Raw genomic sequence first — 27875 nt, forward strand, 5'->3', positions numbered from 1 at the left:
ATCTGTATCACACTTTAACCCTTTGGGCGTATTCAGAAAGAAAGCTTGAAACTTATAAGCGCTTATAAGCGCTTATCGGCGCTTATAAGCGCTGGTAACCCGCGCAGGAAAATATATGAACATGCGCTTATAAGCGCTGACAAGTTCCAACAAGTTTCAAAACTTGTCGGCGCCGATCAGCGCTTATAAGCGCATGTTCATATATTTTCCTGCGCGGGTTACCAGCGCTTATAAGCGCCGATAAGCGCTTATAAGCGCTTATATAAGTTTCAAGCTTTCTTTCTGAATACGCCCTATATTCCTATAAAATATTTATTTCTAAAACTATGCAATAAAAACTAAAAAGGTAAGATACATATAAAAGCTAAAGTTTTTAGTGGATTCAAAAGATTTTTTTATTAATAAGCGAGTCTATAAAAAAATGTGTTTTGTGGTTTTAAAAATCAATCGAGATGCCCATCATGACAGAAAATTATGTCAATAATTTTGACATTAGAATTTGACTAGTAATTGTAATTCAGTATTATTTACTTATTTAATAATAGATACAAAGTTTTTCTAAGCAGTATGCAAAAGATATCGCCACTCATAACAACTTCAAAACACCAAATTGAGTATTGTAAAAGTAAATGGAAAGTACATGATTTTGAAGTATGGAGCGGCGAACTTATATGTAAAGTAGCAGTGCTGTGCATGGAAGGATCACTTTTGGTGTGGGTTGGCGGTGACAAGGCAGTGCTAACTGAAATGGCTCTAGGAATGCCGCAGGAGCGCGGTTCGCTGGTGACTACACTCCTTGGAGAAGAGAGCAGTGCCGCGGGTCTGGCTCGACGCCTTGCCACTAAACTGCAGCGCCCAGTGTATGTGTGTTGTGGACAAACCTTTGATCGCTTTACAGCCCCACTTGTTGAAAAAGGCATAGTTATAGAAATGAAAGAACATCCTGAATGCTTTAGGTGAACAAATCCAAAAATTATTATTGATCATATCAATCAAGTTTCCTGGTGCATGAAGGTTTTTTAAAGTTAACAGGGATATTGACGCTGTGTTTTTAAATAAATGAATATAATGTGCTTTTATAGTTGTGTTTCTATATTATATACATACTACAGTCGATTCTCGTTAATTCGAAACTCGAGGGACTCTCAAAATATTACAAATTATCAACAGTTTGAAATATCAAATGGTTCGAAATTTGTGAGAGAAAATAAATAAAACTTCGAATTATTAAGTGTTAATCAATTATTCAAATTCAAATTCATTTATTATTTATCAAATGCTATTCTACAGTAACCGAATGATAACTAAACATAATATATTCACATATTCGTGAGAAGTGTAAAGTCAAACTAATCATAACAAAAACAACGGCTCATTGAACAAGTTTGAACTTGTCGCAAAATGTACCAACCTGACTACCAGCTTACAATCTTTCCACCTTTTTCTGTCTGCAACTTTGAATTGTCGAGTGTTGGACGCCGATGAGTTTGAATTAACGCGTCGTTTTGTTATATAGACATGGTATTTTCATTCGAATTACCAAGTGCACAAAAATGTATGGATTTAGTTCGAAATATAAAGAGATTTTGTAGGGACCTCGTGAGAACTTTGAATTATAGAAAGGTTCGAATTATCGCAGGTTTGAATTAACGAGAGTCGACTGTATTTTAAATTAACTCAAAGGAACTAAGTTAACTGCTGCAGTTCAAAGTAATAAGGAATATTAATAATTAATACAGTGTATATATATATATATTTATATATATAATTATATATACATTTTCTTTTATTGTCAGAGCAAGCAAAGGAGCAGATGGGCCACCTGTTGTTAAGTGGTCACCACCCCCCTTAAACACTTGTAACACTAGAAGTGTATATCTTATATATAAAATTCTCGTGTCACAATGTTAGTCTGCATACTCCTCCGAAACGGGTGGACCGATTCTCATGAAATTTTCTGTGCATATCGGGTAAGTCTGAGAATCGGCCAACATCTATTTTTCATATGTACCACGGGCGAAGCCGGGGCGGGCCGCTAGTATTATATAATTATATATATTCAAAATGTACAAGTAAAGAGCTTTCAAATACCAAGATACCAAACACGGTATTTATCTTAACTTTATTTTTTTACTATGTATGTTTTGTCTGCTAGAGGGCGCCACATTAATTAGCTTTTGTAAAACCCGGGGTTTCAAACCCCATATAACCTATAACATTAGAGCATTAAACCATAATGCTCTAAGCCTATAACCAACGGACGCTTCTAATGATACATATTATGTATGTCATTTGTCGAATTCGGGTAGTTTAGAAGTTACGAGGGAAGATCAAGATGAACATACATATAATACATACATATCACAGATCTAGTACTAGATCTGTGATCAGTGATACACACAGACATATACATGTCTGTGGTGATACATATAATAGTCGAGCATATAGTGATATACCTACAGCCTGTCAAAGTCATAACCCTCAATAAAAAACACAGATCTAAAGCGACTTATTCACGGTCCATCCCCGACGTACGTCAGCTCAAGGCCGCGGTGCTGGATGTATCCTACTGACGATCGTGCGCGCATCAAGCATGGCTTGGGTTGCCAACTTTTATTTGAAGATATAGAGTATATCTGATTTTAAAGAAGGTAAATAAAGAGTAAATAAATATTTTTTAAAATGTATTTTTTTGTACTTTTTGTAGTACCTAACAATTTTTCATTATTTTTAAATGAATTATATGAATCCAAACATTCCAAATCTAAATTTATATATTTCAAGAGCTCATTTTTAATTAATTTTTAATGAAACTCGGTTTCTCTCTTCCCGCCACTTCACATTCATGACCGAAAAGACTCTTTCAGTAAATGCTGAAGTGGCGGGAACAGAGAGTATATAGCTAATCATTTTTTTAAACAAACAAATTCGTTAGGACATTTTTTTTAAATAAATTGCCATTTTTCTGCAGTGGACTTTTGCATAAAATCTGTGTTATTCATCAATTCGCCTTGGAGTTCTTTTAAAATAATAACTTCTGAATATAAACTGTCCATGTGTACTAGGTTGATCCAAAAGTAATGATAATTGGGTATTTCCTGTGTACATAAAAATATAAAATAACTGTTTCTTGCTTGCTCATATAGGTACTCACTAGGTTATCACAAATAAATCATATCAATAGGCCACGTTTCCAAGTACATATTTACATAAATTTCTGTTGGCAACACCGATCTGCTGTACGTCCGCGCTATTCACTGTCCATCTGCACGACGTTCGCGGTGGTGGGGGTGCTTGCTGGATGAAAAATTGGTCGTGCACATCCAGCAAGATAATAATAATAATTATTGACGTACGTCAACACTATTCACTGTTGTTTTGCGTCGTGCATCGTGTATGACCTTGGCGGGACGTACGTCAAGATGGACCGTGAATACGACGCTTAATACAAAATATATTGTCGTTTTGGAAACTCGCACTAGCATAAAGACCAAATGTCTTTATGCTAGTACAGAGTAGAAAATATGTGTGTGATAACGCTAGGTTTGGTACCTTAGAGTATTTATACTACTGTAATCTTAGAGTATAGATAGTATCTATAGAGTGCGAACAACCAAGTGGGAACAGTAGGCACAGGTGGGAACAACACGACGTTCCCGCCGCGCGCGCTCGTAGTCGTGGTTGAGTGCTGACCATAGAAATCTAAATAACAAGACACATAGAAGTGCTATAATGTCATAATTCGTATGAAAACCGCTGTCGCCAAAATCAACACATTTAAACCGATAGCTAAACAATACACACAAGTAAACTATGCCTTTTATTGGACAACTTGATTTTAGTGAAAACTAACTTAAATATTAAATTAAGCTTTTTAATATGTATCCTAACGCACGAATTTACGGTTTATTTTAGAATAACATCCCTAAGTATATGAGACGTTTTGTTTCTTTTTGCTCCAATAAGGTTGAAACTGTGTCATTCATTGTTATTTCGATTACTATGGTGACACTCGTAATACTTGTAAATATTCTATAATTTTAAGGAAAAACGGCATTATTTCTAAAAAAAAATATTTACCGATGAAATATTATTCCTTTATTAGTATAATTACAACTTGTGGAAGAATTTACGCAATGGGAAATGCTGAAACACACCATGTTTACACACATACGTCTGCATAGCAACTGAACTGTGACGAACACACTGGTGATGTGAAAGTCACCTGAGTGGCGACAAGGTCACGCGCGCTTACGACTTCTAGTGTCTTGTTATTTAGATTTCTATGGTGCTGACGAAGTGCGTTGCTCTGGATTTTTATTCATATCTAGGAGTAAACATGGTGAAATGTGAAGTTATATCTTGCAAAAACGATACTAGAAAATACACAAAATTAAAATCCAGTATCACACTTCATCAGTAAGTCGATTGTTATACTTATTTTTATGAAAATAAATCTAGCATCGCGGGGGTGAAGGGGAGGTGGGAGGCGGACACGCGCAGGCTCGCTCGCGCACCTCACTGCCGCCACGTGATCTTAGTGATGTGACCTGACCAACGCTGTACTCGATATAAAGTTTACTAGAAGAACTATATTTTAACAAATTATTTATTTTAAAATTAAAACTCTTTTAAAAATGTATTATAAATAAATTTGTGGTGTGTTTTGTATGATAGACTTTCTAATATTATGAATGCAAATGTATTATAGTGTAAATGTAAAGTTACATGTAATGTTACGATATATTTTCTGAAATATCGCTAAATTGATTTTGAACATTTTATAGTAGAATGGATAAAATAAATAAAAAAATTATTTATATGATTTATTTATTATATTATCATTTTAAATAACTAATTATTTCTTATTTTTATTTAACATTTTTAAAACATTATTATTATTGTTTCATTTATTATTAAAGAAATAGCACCAAACCCGAATTTTTATTTTATTAACTTTAATATCGAACTCGTTTTTCTGATATTCATAAACATATTTTTGTTAAGTACTTAAAATTAATACAAGAAATATTCAAATGGAATAAACACTTTATTCTCTTGGCAAACAAATTTAAAATGACATAATATTTTATACTTTATTCATACATTTCTCCTTAAATAACATATTGAACATAAAATTTACAAAAGATACATATTTATTTACATAACTTATCGATAGCTTGGCACGCAATTGATACTGATACCTACCTAATACCCATCCCTATTTGTCACACACACATCTATATATAATATTATCTATAGCTCATCTGCCTACGATGCGCACTGAGGAATTTATGCAATACACTCGCTCTATACTACTGTAATAATATATACTCTAAGACTGTAATATACACTATGGTTGACTGTTGGCCTCACATTTGTGACTTGCGTGTTCATGTTACATTGGTCGATCAAAAATATTTTATGCCCTGCGCCAAATTTCCAATATTTACGTCTTTGATAGCATAAAGTCTACCATTTGTACTGCATTTTGGAACACACAGATCTAAGTAGATCTGTGTTGGACACAGATCTAACTGTAGTAGATCTGTGGTGTTGGAACACAGTTGGAACACGAGTGGACTCGAGTGGAACTTTAATCACAATCGACGAAAAAAAAAATGTGTGCGTGTACTAGAGTAAGAAGTGAAACTTCTTTATGACCTTAAAAATGTCACGAGTATGGCGTAACGCAAAATGTCACGCGTGGCGTAACGCAAAAATGTCACGCGTACGGCGTAACGCAAATAGTTACACTAAATTTTTGTCCAACCCCGATAAAGAAGTTTCACTTCAAAAAAATTGCTGCTAGGGACGCTGTCAAATTCCTTATTCATTGGCTGTCAACGTAGAGTATGAGTGAGAATGAACTAACTGTCAACGACAATTAATAATTGACACTTGACAGTTAACGTACCGATGATAATTTCATAGGTAGGTATTCCTTTTCTGCCTGTTTGTACACAACGTGTACCTACTCAACCCATTTTTGCCATTTAACAACTAAATTACACACCGAGTTACCCGTTTTATGATACGTCCCAGTTCCTTAACACGATTTATTCATAGCATCGAATGTGTTATTTTCTAATTCTCTAAATGATATGCTGTTAATCGGTAATCGGCATATAGATTTCGATGTAGTTTTATTTTCACCAAAAAGGCATTTTCAAGTGGAAGTTACTAAGAGTAATTAACAGTAGTAATGGGTAGAACTGGTCGCTGGAGAAAACATAAACGAGAATACAACTTCCATACGTGCAACGAAAACAGGGAAGTGATATCATTAAATTCTTGGCTGGCACAATGTGGCATTCGGCGAAGTAAAAATCTTAGTTTAGCAGTGTTCAAAGACAGCGATCGTGGAGTGCTGACAAAGAAGAAAATTAAGGCAGGAGAAGAAATAGTTAATCTACCTCTGAACCTCACTATTAATGTTACAACTTTGTTAATTGATGTAGATTTTAATAGTATATTTTTGGATAACGATAAGCAATGTTTAGTGGAATATAGGCAATGTGTAACATTTCAGTCGTTATTAGCATTTTATTTACTGTTTTTAAAGTCGCAAGATAGCAATTCAAAGTGGCATACCTATTTAAGAAGTTTACCACATACTTATACAGTACCATATTTTTTGAAGCAAAATGTACAGAATTTTTTAAATCCTGAAATTTTAACAGTAATTGAAAACCAAAAAAGTGTAATAAATGGATCGTTTGATATTTTTGTGAACATATTGGTTAACACCAAAAGTACTAAGAAAAATGTGCAAAATTTTTCAAACTATTTTACAAAATCTAATTATGAATGGGCATATTTTACGGTCAACACTAGATGTGTTTACATGGATTTATCAAAGTTGATAAATTTAACAAATAAGGAAAATACTATTTTAGCCATAATAAATGATAACACCAGGATCTCACTGTGTCCGTTCTTAGATATGATAAATCATAGTGCCAATTGTATAAATGAAACTAAACTATTAGTAAATAAGGAAATAGAAAACATACCTTTAGTCAATTTAAAAGAGGATATATTTTCAGATGTGCGCTTTTCAATATACACTAAGAATGACTTCAAAGCATATTCCCAAGTGTTTATATGTTACGGGGATAGCTATAATTTGAAACTTATTACTGAGTATGGTTTTTATTTACCTTCAAATGATTTGGATTGTGTTGAATTTGAATTTGAAAAAATTAAATTATTCTGCAGATCCAGAGATATAAAGCTTTCACAAGAACAGTGTAATTTTATGTGCAATCATGGTCTCAATAAGGATTTGTATATTGATGGAAGGGGTTTGAGTTTTAATTTTTACGGTTTACTTTTAGTTGTTAAATATTTTTATAATGAAGATGTTAATGTGAGTAGGTTGTTGTATTCTGCAGCTATCTGTTCTTATGATAGGGTTTTAATTGATTTCATCAAACCATTTGTTAAAAATAAATTAGTTGATATGGAGTATGCTTTAGATAAATTACAGAATTTTGATGAGTGTATTATACTCAATAACTGTATACAACTTATGTGTCAATATGTTAGAATTTTAGAAAAGTTTATTAAAAGTTAGGTAAATAGAAATATAGCCAATTTTATTTATTTTCCTTTAGTATGAAATCTGTACAAATAAATAAATTAAAAGAGGGTAGTTCTGCAAAACACCACCTATTGAAACCTGTGATTGAAACACTTTACTTCCTTCTCTTTCTGACTGATTTAGTATATTATCTCATAGACTCTTACGATTCAATGATTCGAGTTCGAGTGTTTTCGAAAATACGACAATTAGCGAAGATTTGCATGCGCATTTTTAATTTTGGAGTACTGTACTAGTTTTAATCCTTTACGATTGGCTCAACTGAAAGAAGAATGGGAGTCATTCATATTATATTATTATATAGACCAGGAGATATTGACACAAAATTTCATTTGTAACAGGATGGCGGTTCTACAGGGGTCTTAGTACGGAATGACAAAAAGAAAAATGATGGTGTGAACGCTGGTACCGGCGGCTTAGTCGCGTGGGCGTTAGTCGAACTCGTCGGAAAAATAGCGAAAGTCAAACGTTCGTCAAACCAGTACACTTTTGTCAATATAATATTAGCTAACCGATTTCGAAAAAAGTAAGAGTTTCTATGCCCGTCTGTAATGATGTGGTAATCCCACTATATAGAATTCTTATTTTTATTTTACAAAAAAAATTTAACTAATCAGGCAACAATAATCAAGTGCCAAAATGTGAAAAATACGCAGTTCTAATGTGACATTAGTAATGTCATTTGTCAGCCTGCAACCATGGCGGCTGCATTGCTGTCAAATCGGAGGTTTGATAAAATTTTGAAAAATCACAAAAAATTTATAAAAGCTTTTTCAAGCACTAGATTGTTGATATATAATAAGCCGCAATTAAATATAGTTTGTAAACAATGTGTCGCCTCAAGTTATTATAGGGTACGTTGTGAATAAAACAGTGGATAGTCTTCTTTCAATATATTAGCTACTATTTTTAATGAAAATTAGCAGTGGGTTTTTTTTTCGGTTTTAGTACTATTCTTCATCACCTCCAAGTAATGCAGGTGGTCAAGATACAGCCAAAAATGTGCTGGCAGCGGTTCTGGCCAATAAGCCTAAAACTGGGAAAATTCCAGTTGGTAAGAAAACATTAAAAAATATGATTTGCATTTAACTTCTGTATGTTTTAAGGTTCCTGTATGGTTATTCACTTTTAAATCATTAGCTTGACCTGCTATTGCGCAATCCAACTTGACCTTGTAAATATTTATTACATGTTAAAATAACCAAGTCAATATTTGAATACCAATTATTATCATTATAATATTTAAATTACAGTTCCAAAATTGTGTTCATATAAATTTTATTATTATATTGAAACTATACTGATTTATTTTGAAACTATACTGTACTAAAAAGATTTTGGAATAGTGAAAATTGTATATTGAAAAAAAAAAGGTGAATTACTTGTAAATACACGCTTCATTGTTTTTGTCTGAACCAATGAATATTTATAGCATTTTAATCCATCACACTCGTATAAGTTCTTACTTCAATTGATGTATACATTATTGTAATAATTATGAAGCTAAGTAGGTACTTATATTCTGTAGTTTTATAATCATTAGAAACATTAGTTTGGTATTGCTTGAATAGTTTGTTTTTTCTATTTTTAATCATTTCATGTGTATTGTTATTAATGCCTGGTTGAGCAGATCTCCTCCTGCACCCCTCACATTAGTTTGCCCGCTTTTCCTTCCTTCTATGTTGATTGAATCCATTCCTAAAGGAGTCCTGATGTGGTGTCCCATCCCTAGGTATCCAAAAGAGAGACTGCTTTCATCCAGGTGCTTCTGTTTTGTCTCGAGAAGACATCAACCTGGGAGATGCCAAGCCGGTCACGGGGATGGATATGGTGCGGGGGATGATGGAATATGTGTGGCCAAAGGTAAACTTGTTCTTTGCAAACTATATTATAGAACATGTCCTGTTAATAGCAAAGTATTGGTGGTACAATCAATATGCATATTAAAGTAAACAATTTTTGACTGTACAGATAATATACAGAGATTGTAATTAATTACAATATTTTCATAATCAATTACAATACGCAATCCCGGAAATCCCACGGGAACGGGAACTATGCGGGTTTTTCTTTGAATGCGCGGGCGAAGCCGTGGGCGGAAACCTAGTCTTCTATAAGTTATTCATATGCCATTATCACATTAGCATAAACAAACATGGCTCATATTGTATTTTACATTACCATATATCATTATAAATATCATTCATAGTATAATCTGTTAATCGGATTGTTTGATTCTAATAATAATAATCTTTGGTCGACTATAAAGTAGTTTACATGTGGTCACAGGACAACGCAATGATAAGAAACAGGGTGATGATATCACTTTCGCTGCTCTTCGGAGCCAAGGTGATGAATGTGATGGTGCCCTTCCTGTTCAAGTATGCAGTCGACGAGGTCAACCTCCTAGGCGTGTCTACGGTTCCCGAGGCCATAACCACCAGCGTCATCAGCTTGTTGGTCGGCTGTAAGTTCACTAAAGTCCCATCACCTAGACAAATCCTCCCGCCGTATACGGTAGAGGCGGGATATTACACGTCACGTGCCATGGGAATCGAATCACTCTTCTAATTAAAAATTTTTATTTGCGTTCGATGCGATTGTTTTTTTTTAATAACGTCGAGTGAATATCGTCCGTCAGACGGCATAGCGCGCGCGACGGCGGCGGGCTTCAACGAGCTGCGCAACGCCGTGTTCGCCAAGGTGGCGCAGCACTCCATCCGGCGGCTCGCCTGCAACGTGTTCACGCACCTGCACAGCCTCGACCTGGCCTTCCACCTGGGCCGCCAGACCGGCGCGCTGTCCAAGGTGCGCCCCCCCCCCGCATGTTCTACTGCATATCATATCCTATATGTTGCTTATACGAACGTCAGAATAGAAAATAATATATGGACGGCCGGTGCAGACGATCGACCGCGGGTCGCGCGCCATCAACTTCGTGCTGTCGGCGATGGTGTTCAACGTGGTGCCGACGGCGTTCGAGCTGGCGCTGGTGTCGTCCATCCTGGGGCTGAAGGGCGGGCTGGCGTTCGCGGGCGTGGCGCTGGGCTGCGTGGGCGTGTACGCGGCCTTCACGCTGGCCGTGACGCAGTGGCGCACGCAGTTCCGCGTGCACATGAACCGCGCCGAGAACGACGCCGGCAACAAGGCCGTCGACTCGCTCATCAACTACGAGACCGTCAAGGTGAGGCCCGCCGTGTGTGCCGAGCTAGATGCTAATAGTCCGGGATACATCGCCCATTTTTGCAAGTGATTACTATCAAGCTAATTTTTCGTGAGTAGCTTTATTTTGATGAGATGCCCAATAATTTCATGTACGAAACTCTCGATTGTGGTAGCTTACAGAGGTAACAAGGATAAAAATTTTTGATTTGACGGTTCTCAAATATTTATTACGCAATTTGTAGGACAATATGTCTGTTGAATTATATAAGTATTAAATAAGTGAATGAAAATAAAAAAATCAGCTGGTTAGTAATCAATAATCAAAAATCATAATATGTGTGTGTATTTGCACAGTCATAATGATATTTATCGAGTTCCGTGTGCGACAGTACTTCAGCAACGAGCAGTACGAGCTGCGGAAGTACGACGAGAGCCTGCAGCGCTACGAGGCGGCGTCGCTGAAGACGGCCACGAGCCTGGCGCTGCTCAACTTCGGCCAGCACGCCATCTTCAGCGCCGGCCTCAGCGCCATCATGCTGCTCGCCGCCAACGAGATCGCGCACGGTCCGACGCTGCGTCTATACTCAGATACCCTCGCTTTACTGAATGCATACACGATACATATAGTGCAAAAATCATTTTTGTCTCTCTGTGTATTCGATCTCTCTCTATTAGTTTTATTTGAACGAATTTTGAACTGATTTTCAGCGAAAACGAAAACGCGGGACGCGGCTAGCTCATTAATAACGAGTAAAACGTAAAAAAAGTGTGACGTGTAATTTTTGTCGAGCTCGGCACTGAGAGGTTGGCGTGTTCAGGGCGCATGACGGTGGGCGACCTGGTGATGGTGAACGGGCTGGTGTTCCAGCTGTCGGTGCCGCTGGGCTTCCTGGGCTCCGTGTACCGCGAGGTGCGCCAGGCGCTCGTCGACATGCAGACCATGTTCACGCTCATGACCGTGCAGTCGCGTGTGAGGGTACGGACTCCACGTTTCTTTCATTCGATCACATTTCTTATACTAAACAAAACACATTTTAAGTTTGGTCAGCGACTTCAAACGCGTCGCTCGTGTCACCACACGTCACACGCCTTACCACACGTCACACGCCTTACCACACGTCACACGCCTTACCACACGTCACACGCCTTACCACACGTCACACGCCTTACCACACGTCACACGCCTTTCCACACGTCACACGCCTTACCACACGTCACACGCCTTACCACACGTCACACGCCTTACCACACGTCACACGCCTTTCCACACGTCACACGCCTTACCACACGTCACACGCCTTACCACACGTCACACGCCTTACCAATCGTCACACGCCTTACCACACGTCACACGCCTTACCACACGTCACACGCCTTACCACACGTCACACGCCTTACCACACGTCACACGCCTTACCACACGTCACACGCCTTACCAATCGTCACACGCCTTACCCCACGTCACACGCCGCAACACACGTCACTCGCCTTCCCCCCACACATCACACGTGATTTGAACAATTAAAAATTAACGCTGGATTTCATTGAAGACTTTTTCTTCAAATTTCTCAAACCTCCATACATACATGTACAATGTACATATTATACAAAATAATAGCTGTGTGAGTATCCCAGGAGGTGGACAAGGCCCCGCCGCTGCGCGTGGCGGCGGACTCGAGCATCGAGTTCCGCGACGTGAGCTTCAAGTACGTGCACGGGCAGCCCATCCTCAACAAGCTCAACCTCACCATCCCCGCCGGCCAGAAGATCGGCATCGTCGGCAGCTCCGGCAGCGGGTAACGCTTTCGGCTCTATTCGCTCGCCTAGTGTTCACTGACGACTAACTACTAACGGTCGGGGTGTTGCAGCAAGTCGACGCTGGTGCGGCTGCTGTACCGCTTCTTCGAGCCGCAGGCGGGGCGCATCCTGGTGGGCGGGCAGGACATCCGCGCCGTGCAGCTGGCCTCGCTGCGCCGCAACATCGCCATCGTGCCGCAGGTTGCTCTTGTGTTTCACTTCGCGACTCTCACTCCGCGTCGCTTTCGTGTTATTGTTAAAGAACGAAATAATATATAAGAACTGTGTTTATAAGAATCACATATTAAAAATAAACGCCAGGACTGCGTGCTGTTCCACGACACGATATTCCACAACCTGCACTACGGCGACCTCAGCAAGTCGGCGCAGGAGGTGTACCGCGCCAGCGAGATGGCCGAGCTGCACGATTCCGTCGTCACGTGGCCTAAGGTAGCTTATGAAGGAATGTGCATGGCGATTGACATTACGAACGTAGCATATTATTCTGCCGTCGAAAGAAAAAAGGGCACAACTAACATTTATTGAAAAATTGAGTTATATATGTTACAGTAAAACTAGAGATGAAACGGATAGCAGTTTGGCCGGATACCGGATACCGGATATTCGGCCGACCGAGTGGCCGGATAGCCGAATATCCGGCGAAACTTAGCCGTTTGCGTAGGCGACGCGCGAACGATTTTATTTATTTATTTATTTATTTATTTATTCACACACATATCAATTACCTTTACAGGATTAACCCAATGCGGTACTGACTAAAACTAAAATTCTTATACATATATTAAAAGAATTTATAGGATAGGATGGACCGGTTCGATTCGGGTCTTTTCGTTGATGAAGTGAAGTTAACAATTGTACAATTTTATTATTGTGTCGATTGAATGCAAGCTTACATGCAGGGCAGACACGTGCGTGATCGTTTTTAGGTTATAATTTTATTTGTGCTCTTATTATTTTAAGTACATTATACATACGTCTAAAAGATTTAGCAACGAGAAATGGCATCAGTGAAGAAAATATCGTCTTTATGGGAATACTTTGACATAAGCAGTGAAAATAAAAAGTGAGCTCTTTGTTTATTATGCAATGTTAATATTTCTCGTGGCGGCGAAGCGAAAAAAGCAGGTAATGTATCTAATAATAAATAATAATAAATAATAAATAATCTAATAATAAATAATCTAATTGCAATAATTTTAATACCTATCAAGTAAAATAATATCTTGCAAGTTTCGTAACATATTCAATAATTATTGATTTCGGGGAAATGTGATTCTTGCTAAATAAAGCAAATAATTACTCAAAATCAGGGTTGGGCGTTGGCACGATTAAATCATTTTATTTATTTATTTATTTTGGTCTACCAACGTTTGTTTACATTACATATAACATATCAAAATTCATATACACAATTATTAGGTCAATGTAAAAAAACACTTACAGGTAAACACAACATGCGAAAAATAAGTTTAAAAGTATACAATTAGCGATAAACAGAAAAAAAACAATGATATATAATGTACTTAATCTATCCTATTCCTTAAAAAGTGAATTAAAAGTTTTGCGGAGCTTGTTGGGGGAATCTACGAATATATCAAAAAACTCACTGTAGTCGTTTACAGTTTTACAAATTCTCGGAATGGGTGAGTTCCGACCCGATACGGTTCTGCGTTGAGGAGGACACAGCGGCAATAGAATCTTACGAGGATATCTGGAAGGGACCTTTAAGTTAAATTTTTGCAGCACTTGGGGGCAATCGATTTTACCATTGAACAATTTTAAGGCAAATAGTAAATCAAGAAGTACCCGCCGATTATCAAGAGAAGTAATTTTGAAATGAGATAATTGCTTTTTATATGATGGTAACTGTTTTTTTGATTTCCCACTAGAATAAACAAGGTGCAAAAGAAATCTTCTCTGTATCCTTTCCAATCGTAAGGAATGGCACGCATAGTGAGGTCTCCAAACTACAGAACCGTATTCTAATATACTACGCACCAGGCTGTTGTATAATGATTAAATTTGATTTAAATCATGATTTAAATCAACCGATTTTTTCAATAAAAATCAATGATTAAAACAAAAAGGTTTAATTTTACTTCCTTTCACAGAAATCAACATAAAACAGATTAAGATATCTTATTTAAAAACTAGGGTCAACAATTCCAAATGTAGAAAACACTCTACAGCAGCTGAAGAAGCTATCGCTCCAAACAATTCCTTCACCAATGGAAAAAGTTTGTTTGACATTCAATAGCACCTGCACGTTAGACTAAAGGGAAATCCCCGTACTGGCTTTTTAGGCACCCGGCGCGTTCCGTTTCGCACAAAAATACAGTTACTTAAATAATAAATTTAAAAAAGTAATGATTACCTAATTAGGATTTTTTCAATAAATCGTGCTTTATTCGATTTTTCACCACCACCACCATCATCATCATCATCATCATACCGAAAAATACAGAAAGATTTAAGTGTTAAAATCTATTCAAACCTACAGTGGTGGCACAGACATGTATGGTGGTCATATATGTAATTAAGAACGCTGATACAAAGGGAAGATTTTTTCAGACTAAGATGCATAACTTATTTCATGTAATTATTTTTATTTTTCTCGATATAGAAATACTTTTCCAACAAATCACTGTATTCATTAATACACGTGATTAGCCTAAAAATTAATAGACAAACTTTTTACACTACTTCTAAACATAGTATTCCTATTTACTAACTGGTCACGTAATTAAGAACGCTGAATAGTTTATACTTTTATTCAAATTTCAATAGAGAACACTCGACTCGATTTGTTGTGTGTTGTGGTTGTTTGTATAATTTTGGCGCCATTAAGTGTTGCAAAAGATTAAAAGTGATTACTTCTCATAAAAAAAAAATGGAAAAAAATAAAAGTTGTGATAAATCTACTAGGGAAGTTATAATAAAACTTCGCGGGATGAATTGGCCTTATAAAAAGTGCATCTGCAATGTTCAAACTATGGTTTTCCACGCTATAAGGCATTTTGATACGTATCAAACAACTTCAGATGTCCCACGTATGCCAAGACGGAAAAAACAACTCCTCAAGATGACCGAAACATCGTCCGTATGGTGAAACAAAATCCTTTTAAAGGGTCCAATGGGCTGAGAAAAGAATATTTCGGCGAAAATAACCCTTCAGCAATCTCAGCACGCACTATTCGAAGACGTTTGGTGGAAGAAAAATTGCACGGTCGGATAGCAAGAAAAGTACCCATGTCGAAACTTTGCCACAGGCAAGCCCGGCTTAGATTTGCAAGAAAATATGAAAACTGGACTGTGCGACAGTAGAAAAATGTACTTTTCTCTGACTAAACGAAAATAAACAGAGTATGTTCCGATGGAAAACGATATGTTGGACGTCCTCCGAATACAGAATTCGACCCTAAGTACACGAAAGTTACATTAAAGCACGGTGGTGGAAATGTGAAAATTTGGGGGTGCTTTTCTGGAAAATATACTGGAAGAAACAATGTTACCTTATGCTGAAGAAGTTCTACCGGTTATTTGGACATTCAAGCATGACAATGATCCAAAGCACACTGCACACACTGTAAAGAAATTTCTAACAGCGCAGTCAGTTTCTGTTTTGGACTGGCCAGCTAACAGCGCTGACCTAAACCCAATAGAGAATCTGTGGTTCGAAGTAAAGAAAAAGGTTTCATATACACAGTGTCGAAATTTAAGGGAGCTGTACGCCGTTTTCTAAGAAGAATGGAACTCTATTTCTCTAGGAAAATGTCAAAAATTAATAGGGTCAATGCCTCGCCGGTGTAAAGCAGTAATTAAAAGCCGTGGACATGCTATTAAATATTAATTTTAGTTAAAAATGTATTAACTTGCTTTAAAAAAAATTCTCGCAACGTACTTATTATTGTATTTTTTTTTAATGAAAGTGTCATACAAAACAATTCCCGAGCAGATAAATTAATCGTTCTTAATTATTTGTCCAGCTTCACTATTATTTGAATGTGTTGCTTTGGTAAAATAAATTATTTTTGAATAAAATATTGTTGGCGATTTTATTATTTATTCTTAAACTTAGTTGCTCTATTAATGTGGCTATTTTATGACATAACTAGTTGCTTCTCAGAAGGTGCACATCTCTGTGTATGACTTTATTTAAATAAATAATTCTAGTACTTCAAATCGTTCTTAATTATTTGACCACAACTATATATTGACTGAATGTCTGCTCTATAAATCAGTTAATAAGGTTATTGACTAAGGGTGCCGGTCAATATCCTTATTAACTGATAACCGACGCCCTTAGTCAATAAGCTTAATGACCGTCAATAAGGATATTGACTGGTTCAGGGTTTTGACTGTAGCATATACATATTTGGAATCAAGAAAAAAAGGCGCATCTGCTTAATTTTTTTGTAGAATTTTATCTCTAAGGAATCCGGAGATAAAATGGCACAAAATATGACACAAATATTTTCGTTTTATGTAATTAAAAGGTGTTAAAAGGCACATTTAGGTACTTACCATTACAATGAAAAGGCACATATTATACGTAGATGTGACTTTACTTCATACAGATGTTTACTAAAAACTACTTTCAAAAGGCAAATCTACAACATAACACAAAGAAAAGGCTCAAATGTCAGATGTGTGGCCAGATGTGCCCTGTCTACTTAATAAAAGATCCTTGCATGTTTCAATTAATTAACGTATAAAAGGCACAAATAACAATTTTCTTTTAACTATTTGCGATTAGGGGTGAGGAAAGGAGGGCAGGGTTCGGTCGAAACGCGCCAGTTGTGCCCACAGTCAATTATGCCTTTTCTTCTAGTAAGTGGTATCAACGCGGTTTCTACGCTATGAAGCAGAATATGGTAAAAACTTTAAACCCAATTATCTCAGTTCCACCAAAATGCTAGATGAGCCCTTCTCTGATACGACGGCAGTATTGATATTTTGAGATGTTAAGGATTAATGTTATATTGTTTTCTTATACTATATATTTTTAATGAATAACATAATATGAGCGGTAACGCGACGTTCGCGGCGAGCAGGGGTACGAGACGCAGGTGGGCGAGCGCGGGCTGAAGCTGTCGGGCGGCGAGAAGCAGCGCGTGGCCATCGCGCGCGCCATCCTCAAGGACGCGCCCTTCATCGTGTTCGACGAGGCCACCTCCAGCCTCGACAGCCTCACCGAGCACGTGAGTACTGCTCCCGTCCCGCGCGCTGTGCTCTGTGTACTGTGTACTGTAACCGCCGTGTGTGGCACTGTGCAGGCGATCCTGCAGGCGCTGCGCGCGGCCACGGCGGGGCGCACGTCCATCTGCATCGCGCACCGGCTGGCCACGGTGGCCGACGCCGACCTCATCCTGGTGCTGCGGCGCGGCGCCGTGGCCGAGCGCGGCTCGCACCGCGCGCTGCTGGCCGACCCCGCCTCGCTGTACGCGCGCCTGTGGCGCCAGCAGAACCAGCCGCCCGACCCGCCCGCGGCCTAGCGCCCTAGCGCCCTACCGCCCTAGCGCCCTAGCGCCTTAGCGCCCCACCGCCCTAGCGCCCTAGCGCCCTAGCGCCCTAGCGCCCTAGCGCCCTAGCGCCCTACCGCCCTAGCCCCGAGACGAGCGCCCCGGGCGTTCGATCCCCGAGATCTGCGACGACACTGGATACCGTATTGTATTGTCGCAGATTTCGGGGACTGCTTACGTAAAAAAAAACCAGATTGTTTTAATGAATGAAAAATTCTGTGCGACGGCAACGAGTAGAACGACTTCGTCGCTCTATGAGAAAATTAAAAAAATAATGCATAGATAACAAAATTCATACGTATTCTTTTAGTGCGGTCGCTCTTTTTCTGTTCGGTAATCTCGTTCAAATCTCCAAATCGCCGTTTTCTTAGAGCTAGCGCGCACCACGACTTTACGCAGCGTGATTATTTTATCGCAGAAATACAACGTATGAGTTACTATGACAATGCGCGCACATGCGATTAGATAATCGCAGCGATTTTAAAATTGTGATTTGTCACATTTTGCTGCGACTGCTCGCGACGCGATTGTCGCGAAAATGAAATGCAGAATACGAAATTGTATGGTACCGCGCGCACTGCGATAATAAAATCGCACACTCGGGCCCGGCCGGCACTTCACTTGTGTTTCGTCTGTCCAACAGTAAACATCGTAGTGGTATAGGTACCTACTGTTTGGTAAACATAAACTCAGTAATCTGTCAAAAGTTTCAATTTATTTATTTATTTATTTAACACTTTATTGTGCAAGAAACAAAATATACATAAATCTTACAATAATATAAAATAATAAAAAAGCACAAAGGGCAGCCTTTTGGCGGAATTTTCATTCTATAATAGCCAAAGAATTTTTTGGGATACATCCATATCAGAAATACAATGAATATGGATATCCATACATGGAAGTTCATTTCTGATAAAAGAAACCTTGGACAATTCTATCTGCTGTAAAAGGATGAGTCCAATATTGACGAATTTTCTTTTTTTTTTTCTTCTTATCCTCCGAAGTAGTAAATAAAGACAAGCAACTTGTACGAAATCAATGATGAAAGTGAGTAATGATCACTATTAAATTATCGCTGTGCGCGCACCGTACTCTCTGCGATTTTCTACAGCGCGATTTTGAAATCGTGTCGCAAAAATTAAAATCGTGGTGCGTGCTTGGCCTTATAGAGATTGGAACAGCGTGGAAATTGTAATAATACATTACATTTCCCGCTCAAACGATTGTCATGTACCTGCCAATAGACCACTGGAATATAAAATAAAATCTGAAAATCATTCCATTCTGATATTTCGTACGTAATTTCAAACGACATGTTACCACAATTACGGAGTTTGTTTAGCGAAAAACTGTACAAAATGATATAATATTATTATAGTCTACGTCACATCGCTGACCGACAAAAGTTAAGATATGTATATTTTTATTATACTTTGTTTTTTTGGTATCTAAACTGATTAAAAACATTAAACAATGGAATAAATTCCATGTACATGGACAATCCAACCCCGGCTTTCAGAATGATTTTCAAAACTATATTAAGACTAGATTGATTGCCAAAATAAGTTAATATTTTAACCCTCATACTGCATTGTTTTAATAAGGTTATGGCTATTAAAAATACCGTTTTATGTTTATGTATTACTTTATCAAGCTAAACATTGTATTATTTTAATAATTATATTGAATTATTATCCTTGTTTAAACATTGTCTTTATTTTGATGTCATAAAAATTTAAATAATTAAGTAGATGTACATAATATAGGATGTATGTAATTATGAATTTTGTACATTGCAAGATTTGAGCTATAGTTTTTGAAGTGAAAACTTCTTTAGCGGCGTTGGGTATAAAATCTTAAACTCGCGTCAGGACACGTGGCCTGATCGAAAAAGCGTAAGACGGATGTCTTTTTTTTTTAGCTCTTATATTCCATGCGTAAGACGGATACCATTCCAAAATATCAAACATGCTCAACGTTAATAATCAAGTTTTCTCTTCTGCCGCCACTCCCGGAGTGCAACCCGTCTTTTTTTTTAACAGCAATTATATAATATATATTTGTAATAGAATAAAAGTTCGGTTTGTTTCAATAGCCTGTTGAAAAAGCAATGTAAAAAAATGTAAATAAAAGTAACCTGTACAGTCTGATGTTAAGTATATTATTTTGTTACCAATATTGTTTTTTTATTTCATATCCTTAAACTATTTCCAACTGCACCTGTATTCATATTACCAGTCTGTGAGACCTATGATCACAAAATTATGTCATATTATGTGCACATTGAACTTAACATACCTACTCGGAGAACACTTTGAAAGGCACCCACAGAGTAAGTAATATATTAGTATATTACGTATGGACATATTGGATATCGAATATCACCCGGTTTTATAGAGGAAATATTTGATTTTTTTGTATGAAACAAACTCTTAAATTACTGGATTACTGGAACGATTTCAAGAAAAACTATTCGTATTCAGACGACCAAGAATTTCTCTCATCAGGATTTTATGAAATTTTAAATATTTCCTCCAAAATTTATATTTATTTCACTACTGTAGATGAAAAGAATAACTTATTTATTTATTTATTTATTTATTTATTTTATTCATAACAAGTAATTGACAGGTTTTACCCCAAAGCATTACATGTTTAGTTTTACACAAAATATTAAAAATAGGATACAGTTTTCAGTAACTATCGACTTAAGAATTTAAAAACATTGGATTTATATGTATTTATAGACGTATTAAATAAATCTGTCTCGGGTAGCAGAGCGAGCAAGTCGTTTACTAATTTTACCGAACGCACCAAGGGGGCGTTACGGCCAGAAACAGTTCTTACACCTTGCTGCACAGCAAGGAAATCACGACCCCGACGTAGTCCCAACCCAGAAGGAGCCGCTACACTATAAATAAACTTCGGAGGAATTTTAAAAGAAATTCTTTCAAGACTAAATGGGTTATCTATACCACCATTTAGCACCTGATAAACGTGTACTAGTAAAATGTATTTGCGCCTTGATTCAAGACTGAAAAAGCCTGTCATACCATATACATAAAGAGACGGGTACATATATGGATAGTATCCATACATCTGCCTAAATGCAAACCTACAGAACTTTTTTTGAATTTTCTCTAACATAAGAATATATTTTTTTTCATGCGGATCCCACAGGATCCCAGATAATACAATTATATTCCAAACTACTTCGGACCATGCTTCGGACGTATGCCTGGTAAAGAGAAATAGTACATTTTATGTCAGAAAAATTATTACCAGTTCGAATAATAAAACCGAGAATTTTTAAAGACTTATTGCATATATTCACGATATGGTCCTTAAAATCTAATCGAGAAGTAAAAGTAACTCCTAGATCTTTAATTGTGGTAACGCGCTGGATACACTGTCCACCTAAATAATATGTGTAATCGATTGGCGTTCGAGACCGCGAGTAGCTCATAATTTTGCATTTACCAATATTAAAATACAAACGGTTTTTTATACTCCATTCCATAACGGACTCAATGTCATGCTGTAAAGCCTGGTATTGGGTATGATTTTGTACTCCCATATAAATTTTTAGGTCATCTGCGAACATTAAGCACTGAGCGCTGCTGACAACATTCGGTAAATCATTAATTAAGATTAAAAACTGGGTCGGTCCTAGGGTCGATCCCTGACTTATTCCTGATTTAGTGAAATATATATTAGACTTATGATTACCAATTTGAACATATTGCAAACGATCCCTTAAATAATTCGCAAAAAATTGCAAAAGTTTAGGACAGAACCCGAATGAGGCAAGTTTGTTTAAAAGGATATCGTTATCTATTTTGTCGAAAGCTTTTTGAAAATCAAAATAAGCGACGTCTACCTGCTGGTTTTCGTCTAGGCATGTATTAATATAAGTTACAAAATTTAAATGATTAGTTACAGTCGACCGCTTAGACCTAAACCCATGCTGGCAATCACTTAAGTAAGAACCGATCTGATTTTTTATGCTATTATCTATTAGCATTTCAAATAATTTCCCAAATGTAGAGAGGACAGCAATTGGTCTATGGTTCGTTACATCACAATTATTGCTATCTTTTGCAACGGGTGTGACGCGAGACACTTTCCATACAGTAGGATAGACATTATTTTGCATAGACAAATTATAAAGATATAACAACGGTTTTTTAAATGCAGATATGCAATCCTTTACCAAAAAGGGTGGAACTCCATCTGGACCGGTAGATGAATGTGGCTTTAACCGTCTAGCTGCCTGGTGTATATCTTTAGATATAAATTTATTTATACTCACATGCAAAGAACTATTATTTTCTAAATAACAATGTTTCCCGGCTTCCTCAGCATTTAACCTCGGAGTGTCTTGTAAAAATACTGAACTAAAGTATTCTGCAAATGAATCAGCAGCATTTTGCCCTATAAGAGATTGACCGTTATAACTATATGTAGCAGTACCATGTCTATTTTGTCGAAGTTCCTTTACAAATTTCCAAAAATACGCCGGATTTTCACGAATACTAGAACTAACCCTATGAGTATATATCTTATACGCTTCATCTATCTGTTTTTTAACCAAGGCTCGGTAATATTTAAATAATTCATAGTTAAACAAATCGCCACTAATTTTATATTGCTTAAGGTGAAAATGCTTATTTTTTATATTAAATATTATATCAGATGTAAACCAAACTGGATATATGTAGAACGACTAAAGGGCTTATTATATTTTTTAAGCGGTACACACTGGTTAAGGCATTCACTTAGCTTTGTATAAAAATATTCGACTGCTTTATTTACGTCTGAAATTAGATAGAAATTATTGTAGGTAATATAAATAATTTAGCCTGGTATCAACCAGGTATTCATAATTCGTATTTAGCACAGGTAATATTTAGCTTGTACATAGCTGGTACATTAAATTTTTTCTTCTATCTATTATTGAGGATCTGAAGAGTAATTTTAAAATTATTAAATAGCTGTGCACCGCGGTTTTACCCGCATTATTCAGCTCCTGTTGATCTTAGCGTGATAATGTATATCCTCGATAAATGGGCTATCTAACACCGAAAGAACTTTTCAAATAGGACTAGTAGTAGTTCCTGAGATGTGTAGTTCTGAGCGCGTTCAAACAAACAAACAAACTCTTCAGCTTTATAATATTAGTATAGATTGGTATATTATAGTGCTGTTATTTTCATGCGAGATGACCACAGAGATGACCTTTTTGCGAACAAAGCCACCATTATGTGGGTGAGGCATAGAGACGTCGAGGAAAACACTCTTGAACAACTGTCAGCAGCGATTTGACATGTTATTGGTTACCATAGCAACGCAAGCACAACACCAAGCTTTTGCAAACTTTCTGATAGGATTTTTCTAATAACGTGGAAAATGAGGAACTGATAAGATATACAATATGTCAGTGTTAAGTTTAGTGCCAGAAGAGAAACGAAACCAAAGGTTAGCTATTTTTATTGATAGGTATTAAATTTATACAAAATATTAATTACACACATATAGTTAGTTACATAGAATTTTTTTGCGTAAGAAATTGTTATCATTACTTCAAAATTAGTATCCAATTATTTATCATTTTGAAAAAGAGCCGGTTTCATCATTAACTGATAATGTTTTTGATACTTGAGGCTTTAGCTTAGGACTTATTTATTAGATACATTTGACGCACATTATCATACATCATTTTTGTAATTATTTTAACTCATAGCTTTAGCTAAAGCTAAACATAAACAAAATGTATACTGAAGCTGTGCAACATCATACAGACCTATAATCAATTAATGTTGAACTAAGTAGACACATACTAAAATGAAGAATATATTCACTAGTGTTATTCTGTAGCCTTTGGCAGTGTTATAATATGTTGTATATTTTACAAAGAAGTTTCACTTCCGACACTCACGCTCTTTTTTATGCGCATGTCCATTTGAAGTAGATAGATGAAATAGTAACGCATCAGAACATTGAAGTACGTGCGCGGTTGGTTGAAGGGGCTCGGTGGAGAGCGTGTACAGCAGCAGCTCGCGCCTGACGCTGCTGGCGAAGCGCAAGCGTGCGGGAGCGGGGGGTGTGGGGGGAGCGGGGGGAGCGGGGGCCGGCGACATGGCCGCGCGCGACCGCTTCGTGGCGCAGCGCGTGCTCTCCGCCAAGACGCACCGCGTCAAGCAGCTGCAGAACCAGCTCGCCGACGCGCACTACCACTTGCAGGTGCGGACCATACACATTGTGTAATATCGCTCGAGATCTCATCCAAACCGTATAGCATTCATGATTCACATAATAATCATAGAGTTTCAATTCATCTTATGGCTTTTAATACCTACATACTAGGTACTAGAATCATGAGATACCTAAGATATAACTATGATTTATCTTAATTAATATACTTATCTACTATTATAATACGTAATGTTAATATTTTACAGGAGCTAAGCAACGAAAATAAAATTCTGCGCGCTCTTCAGAAGAAACAGGAAATAGCTTTACAAAGGTGATTTTGTGTTGTTATAATATGATATTTTCAATACTAACTATCGCTTTTATTTCTTTTTACATAATATACGTCTGGCAGGAATCGCCCTAGAGATGTAAATTTTTTAATAGGGCTTACGGTTCGGCAACAGGAACGTGCTTAAAATAATGCAGAAGTTATAACGCTCGGTTTCCAGATACGAGAACTCGAACGCGGAGTTGCCGCAGGTGCTGAACGCGCACAGCGAGGAGCTGCGCGTGCAGCACGCCCGGTACAAGCAGCTCAAGGCGCAGTTCCGCGACGCGAGCGCGCGCCTCAAGGAGCGCGACCTGCAGCTGCAGCAGCTGCGCGACGAGCACCAGCACTTGCTCGACCTCAGCAAGGACAAGTGCGTCTACGTTGCTGACACATTTACAATTTAAATACACTGCACATCAAATTATTGCATTAGGAGGAAGCATTATTGCATAGGTAACAACACCACATTTATTTTCAACTTTATGACTTCATTTTTAGAAATCTTCTCGAACGTGAGAAACTCCAAAGTCAAGTGGCAGACCTGACGGCGAAGGTCCAACAGCAGAATGAGACCATCAGCATGTTGCAGCGACGCATCGCACTCGAGGCGAAGAATTTTAAGCACCAACTTCAGAACGAGATCAATAAACATAAAGACACAAGACACGATCTCGACCTTGCCATAAGCAACGCTGATAAGCTATCGACTATAATTGAGGTGTGTTTATATTTACTATGTTTGTGTAACGATTAAAATAATTGTAGATATATTTAATTTATTAATAACAATAAATTTTCAGATGAAAGAAAAAATGATCAGTACAGTTGCAAGTCGTGGGGGCGGCAGTAAGTCCCCAACTAAAATGACGGCTATTCATCAGTTCGCTAGACCTCTGAGTAAGCCTTCAAAAGAAGGTAGCAATAGAAGTAACGACGACAGGAGCGTAAGTATCAAAGAAGCATTTTGCGTTACCAGGTTTTGTTGTGCTTTCTGGTTATCTAAAACTTATTGTATTCCAATATCTATTTGTTAATGGTAAATACGGGAAATAATAATTATGGGAATTTACGAGAAATTCCTATATCTTTTATATATCTTATTCGAGTTGTCATTATATCTAATGTATGATATCTGGTGGACGTAAAGACAACTCGTTTAATTACACACAAAATTTAATTAAAAAAGAAATACTAACATCGTAGCTACAAATTATTTCGTCGGTTGTCACAGATGGATCAAAGCCTCCTGGCGAAGCTGTGCGAGGGCTCGCGCACGGTGAGCAGCGCGCTGTCGCAGGACGACGACACGGGCTCGTCCCCCGAGCCGCGCTCGCGCCGCGCGTCCTCCCGCGGCTCGCCCCCCGCACACCCCGCCCCGCACACCGCCCGCTCGCCCGACGTCCTCGAGCTCGCCAGGACCGTGCGGGACGGCATGGCCGACCTCGCCATCGTCGACGACGTAGACCTCGCGAGCGCTCCCCCGGAAGACGTGCAGAAGAAAATGGAGCTGATGAAAACGCAACTGATGAATCAAATTATAAAGAACGAGCAGCCGCCGTCGCGTAAACCGAGCGCATTGAGGAGAAAGTCGACCGAGGAGGCCATCGAGGAGCGCGTCGTGGAGGATATCGAGCGTCCCAAATCTAGGGGCAGGAGGAATTCGACGGTTTCGTTTATTGAGACGTCGAATGCGGCGACGATTTCGGGCGGGACGAGCGATCGCGGCCCCGGGGACGACGTGGGCGAGTTCTGCCTGAGACGCGAGAGTGGCGTCGCGGAACGGAAGCTGTCTGGAAAATCTGTCGATAAATATTGTAAAGACATCTTTCAGGACATAGAAAAGAGTTCGAAGGTCATCGACGTCCACATGAAGCGGTTGAGTCAATCGAGGTTCGACAGCGACAAACTCGTGGAGCAGCTGCACGCGGTCGATAAGATGAACGAGTTGGTCAACGCTCGAGGCGACATACCGGACGAGGCTCTGTCGGAATTGAATAACAATTTCAAATTATTAACCGATCACGTGTTTACAGAATCTGTACCGATCACGAGAAAACGTTCAGTTTCCGGTCGCCGCAACTCCAGAGTTGAAAGCAGAAGTAATTTACTGGGCGATGCGAATATGAGTAATCAAGATCTTCTCGATGACTTATTGGGAAAGAAATGATATTCATTTTCGAGGCCTGATAGTTCTCAGGTCCCCTTAGGCGATCTCCGATATTTAAATAGAATGTAAAGTTCTGATTTTATATTGATACAATAATATTTCGTGATTATCCTTAGACAATATTAATTTTATAATTAATTAGACAATTATTTTAAACGATCTAAATGGCGTGCCTTAGGAGAAGCCTATGTCCAACAGTGGACTGAGTAAGGATGAAGACAGAGAGAGAAAGAGAATATTAATTAATTGTCATTTTTAGATAAATTTATATGGTACAGAATATAAATATTCATTGGAGATACCGTATATGTAAATTAATTCAAAATATCATAGCGTTAAATTTTAACAAGAACTGATAGAGGTATGTTAAATATAAAAAAAATTATAGAGTCTTGCTTTAATAATCTACACTAAAAAATTTTATTGTGCCATTTAAGTGAACTACTACATATAGTGCACTGTAGTAGTTACGAATTATCTGATATTTATGATTTTTAATTGATTTGTTCAACTATAGTTGTTTGTCGATTTCATTGTTTTAATCGAATGGGCTTCAAAGATAAGATAATCGTTTACACAAAGACATAGCAATAGCTCTAAATAACACCTTTTTTGTTCACTATTTCGGTACCGCGAAGAGTGGCTGTCTCGGACAAACGGCACCGAGTACATTTTGTACATTTTGAATCTATTCATGAAATTTATATAAATCGTGATTTGTGTGATTACTGCGTGGAATTTTGTAGCTTTTATGTATCTCGAAGTTATTTATATTCTTGTTGTTATAAATGTTTTACTAATGTGAATGAATGAGATTAAAAACTATTTTCTGATGTAACTAAGTGGTTTTTATTTATTTACATCCTCAATTAATGTTTTAATGCTGCATAAGGCCTGCTACCCACCCACCTGCCGCAGGGGCAATATTGGAATTGGATCCTTAATTGTGATGTGTATAGGCAAGCAGGGGAAATTTAGAAAACAGCTGAAATTGCTCCGACCGCCGCGCCGTCCAACCGTTATTGCCCTTGCGGCAGGTAGCCTGCTTCAAATATACATGCAATAATG

The 27875-nt window shown here is 37.8% G+C and overlaps 4 protein-coding genes across 7 annotated transcripts; all 4 read left to right on the top strand.

Moving 5' to 3' along the window:
• Positions 1 to 302: 302 nt before the first annotated feature.
• LOC149484314 (uncharacterized) lies at positions 303 to 1079 on the top strand. The gene is made up of 2 exons (XM_089700446.1): positions 303 to 346; positions 546 to 1079. The coding sequence occupies exon 2, from the start codon at positions 568 to 570 to the stop codon at positions 958 to 960; it is 393 nt and encodes a 130-aa protein (XP_089556572.1). The 5' UTR covers positions 303 to 346; positions 546 to 567; the 3' UTR covers positions 961 to 1079.
• A 4792-nt stretch (positions 1080 to 5871) lies between these two features.
• LOC149484315 (SET domain-containing protein 4) lies at positions 5872 to 7722 on the top strand. The gene has a single exon (XM_089700452.1). The coding sequence runs from the start codon at positions 6206 to 6208 to the stop codon at positions 7577 to 7579; it is 1374 nt and encodes a 457-aa protein (XP_089556578.1). The 5' UTR covers positions 5872 to 6205; the 3' UTR covers positions 7580 to 7722.
• Positions 7723 to 7947: 225 nt separating this feature from the next.
• Positions 7948 to 18475, top strand: ABCB7 (ATP binding cassette subfamily B member 7). Of its 4 annotated transcripts, none has more exons than XM_089700449.1 (13): positions 7948 to 8074; positions 8555 to 8660; positions 9339 to 9469; positions 9896 to 10073; positions 10248 to 10414; positions 10512 to 10790; positions 11161 to 11335; positions 11590 to 11747; positions 12407 to 12567; positions 12640 to 12769; positions 12890 to 13018; positions 17644 to 17790; positions 17866 to 18475. In XM_089700449.1, exons 3-13 carry the CDS (start codon positions 9428 to 9430, stop codon positions 18082 to 18084), a joined length of 1785 nt encoding a protein of 594 aa, XP_089556575.1. In that variant the 5' UTR covers positions 7948 to 8074; positions 8555 to 8660; positions 9339 to 9427; the 3' UTR covers positions 18085 to 18475. The 4 variants fall into 4 exon arrangements, with proteins under 4 accessions (XP_089556575.1, XP_089556576.1, XP_089556573.1 ...); XM_089700450.1 differs by having other exon boundaries at positions 9393 to 9469; XM_089700447.1 differs by lacking the exon at positions 7948 to 8074 and adding an exon at positions 8121 to 8460.
• A 4518-nt stretch (positions 18476 to 22993) lies between these two features.
• On the top strand, positions 22994 to 27633 carry LOC149484317 (uncharacterized). The gene is made up of 6 exons (XM_089700451.1): positions 22994 to 24357; positions 24576 to 24640; positions 24819 to 25010; positions 25139 to 25358; positions 25441 to 25584; positions 25872 to 27633. Exons 1-6 carry the CDS (start codon positions 24253 to 24255, stop codon positions 26805 to 26807), a joined length of 1662 nt encoding a protein of 553 aa, XP_089556577.1. The 5' UTR covers positions 22994 to 24252; the 3' UTR covers positions 26808 to 27633.
• The last annotated feature ends 242 nt before the right edge of the window (positions 27634 to 27875 follow it).

This window comes from Colias philodice, chromosome 11, assembly GCF_061535455.1.
Source record: "Colias philodice isolate Cphi_HAF_F1 chromosome 11, ilColPhil1 Martin Lab GWU primary, whole genome shotgun sequence".
Taxonomy (NCBI): domain Eukaryota; kingdom Metazoa; phylum Arthropoda; class Insecta; order Lepidoptera; family Pieridae; genus Colias; species Colias philodice.

Excerpts from the sequence above, each read along its gene's own strand:
- LOC149484314 (XM_089700446.1), top strand. The coding sequence starts at position 568 with ATGCAAAAGATATCGCCACTCATAACAACTTCAAAACACCAAATTGAG.
- LOC149484315 (XM_089700452.1), top strand. The coding sequence starts at position 6,206 with ATGGGTAGAACTGGTCGCTGGAGAAAACATAAACGAGAATACAACTTC.
- ABCB7 (XM_089700447.1), top strand. The coding sequence starts at position 8,305 with ATGGCGGCTGCATTGCTGTCAAATCGGAGGTTTGATAAAATTTTGAAA. Across the intron at positions 8,661-9,338 it reads AACTGGGAAAATTCCAGTTG|GTATCCAAAAGAGAGACTGC; the intron begins GTAAGAAAACAT and ends TCCCATCCCTAG. Across the intron at positions 10,074-10,247 it reads CATCAGCTTGTTGGTCGGCT|ACGGCATAGCGCGCGCGACG; the intron begins GTAAGTTCACTA and ends ATCGTCCGTCAG.
- LOC149484317 (XM_089700451.1), top strand. The coding sequence starts at position 24,253 with ATGGCCGCGCGCGACCGCTTCGTGGCGCAGCGCGTGCTCTCCGCCAAG. Across the intron at positions 24,358-24,575 it reads ACGCGCACTACCACTTGCAG|GAGCTAAGCAACGAAAATAA; the intron begins GTGCGGACCATA and ends AATATTTTACAG. Across the intron at positions 24,641-24,818 it reads CAGGAAATAGCTTTACAAAG|ATACGAGAACTCGAACGCGG; the intron begins GTGATTTTGTGT and ends CTCGGTTTCCAG.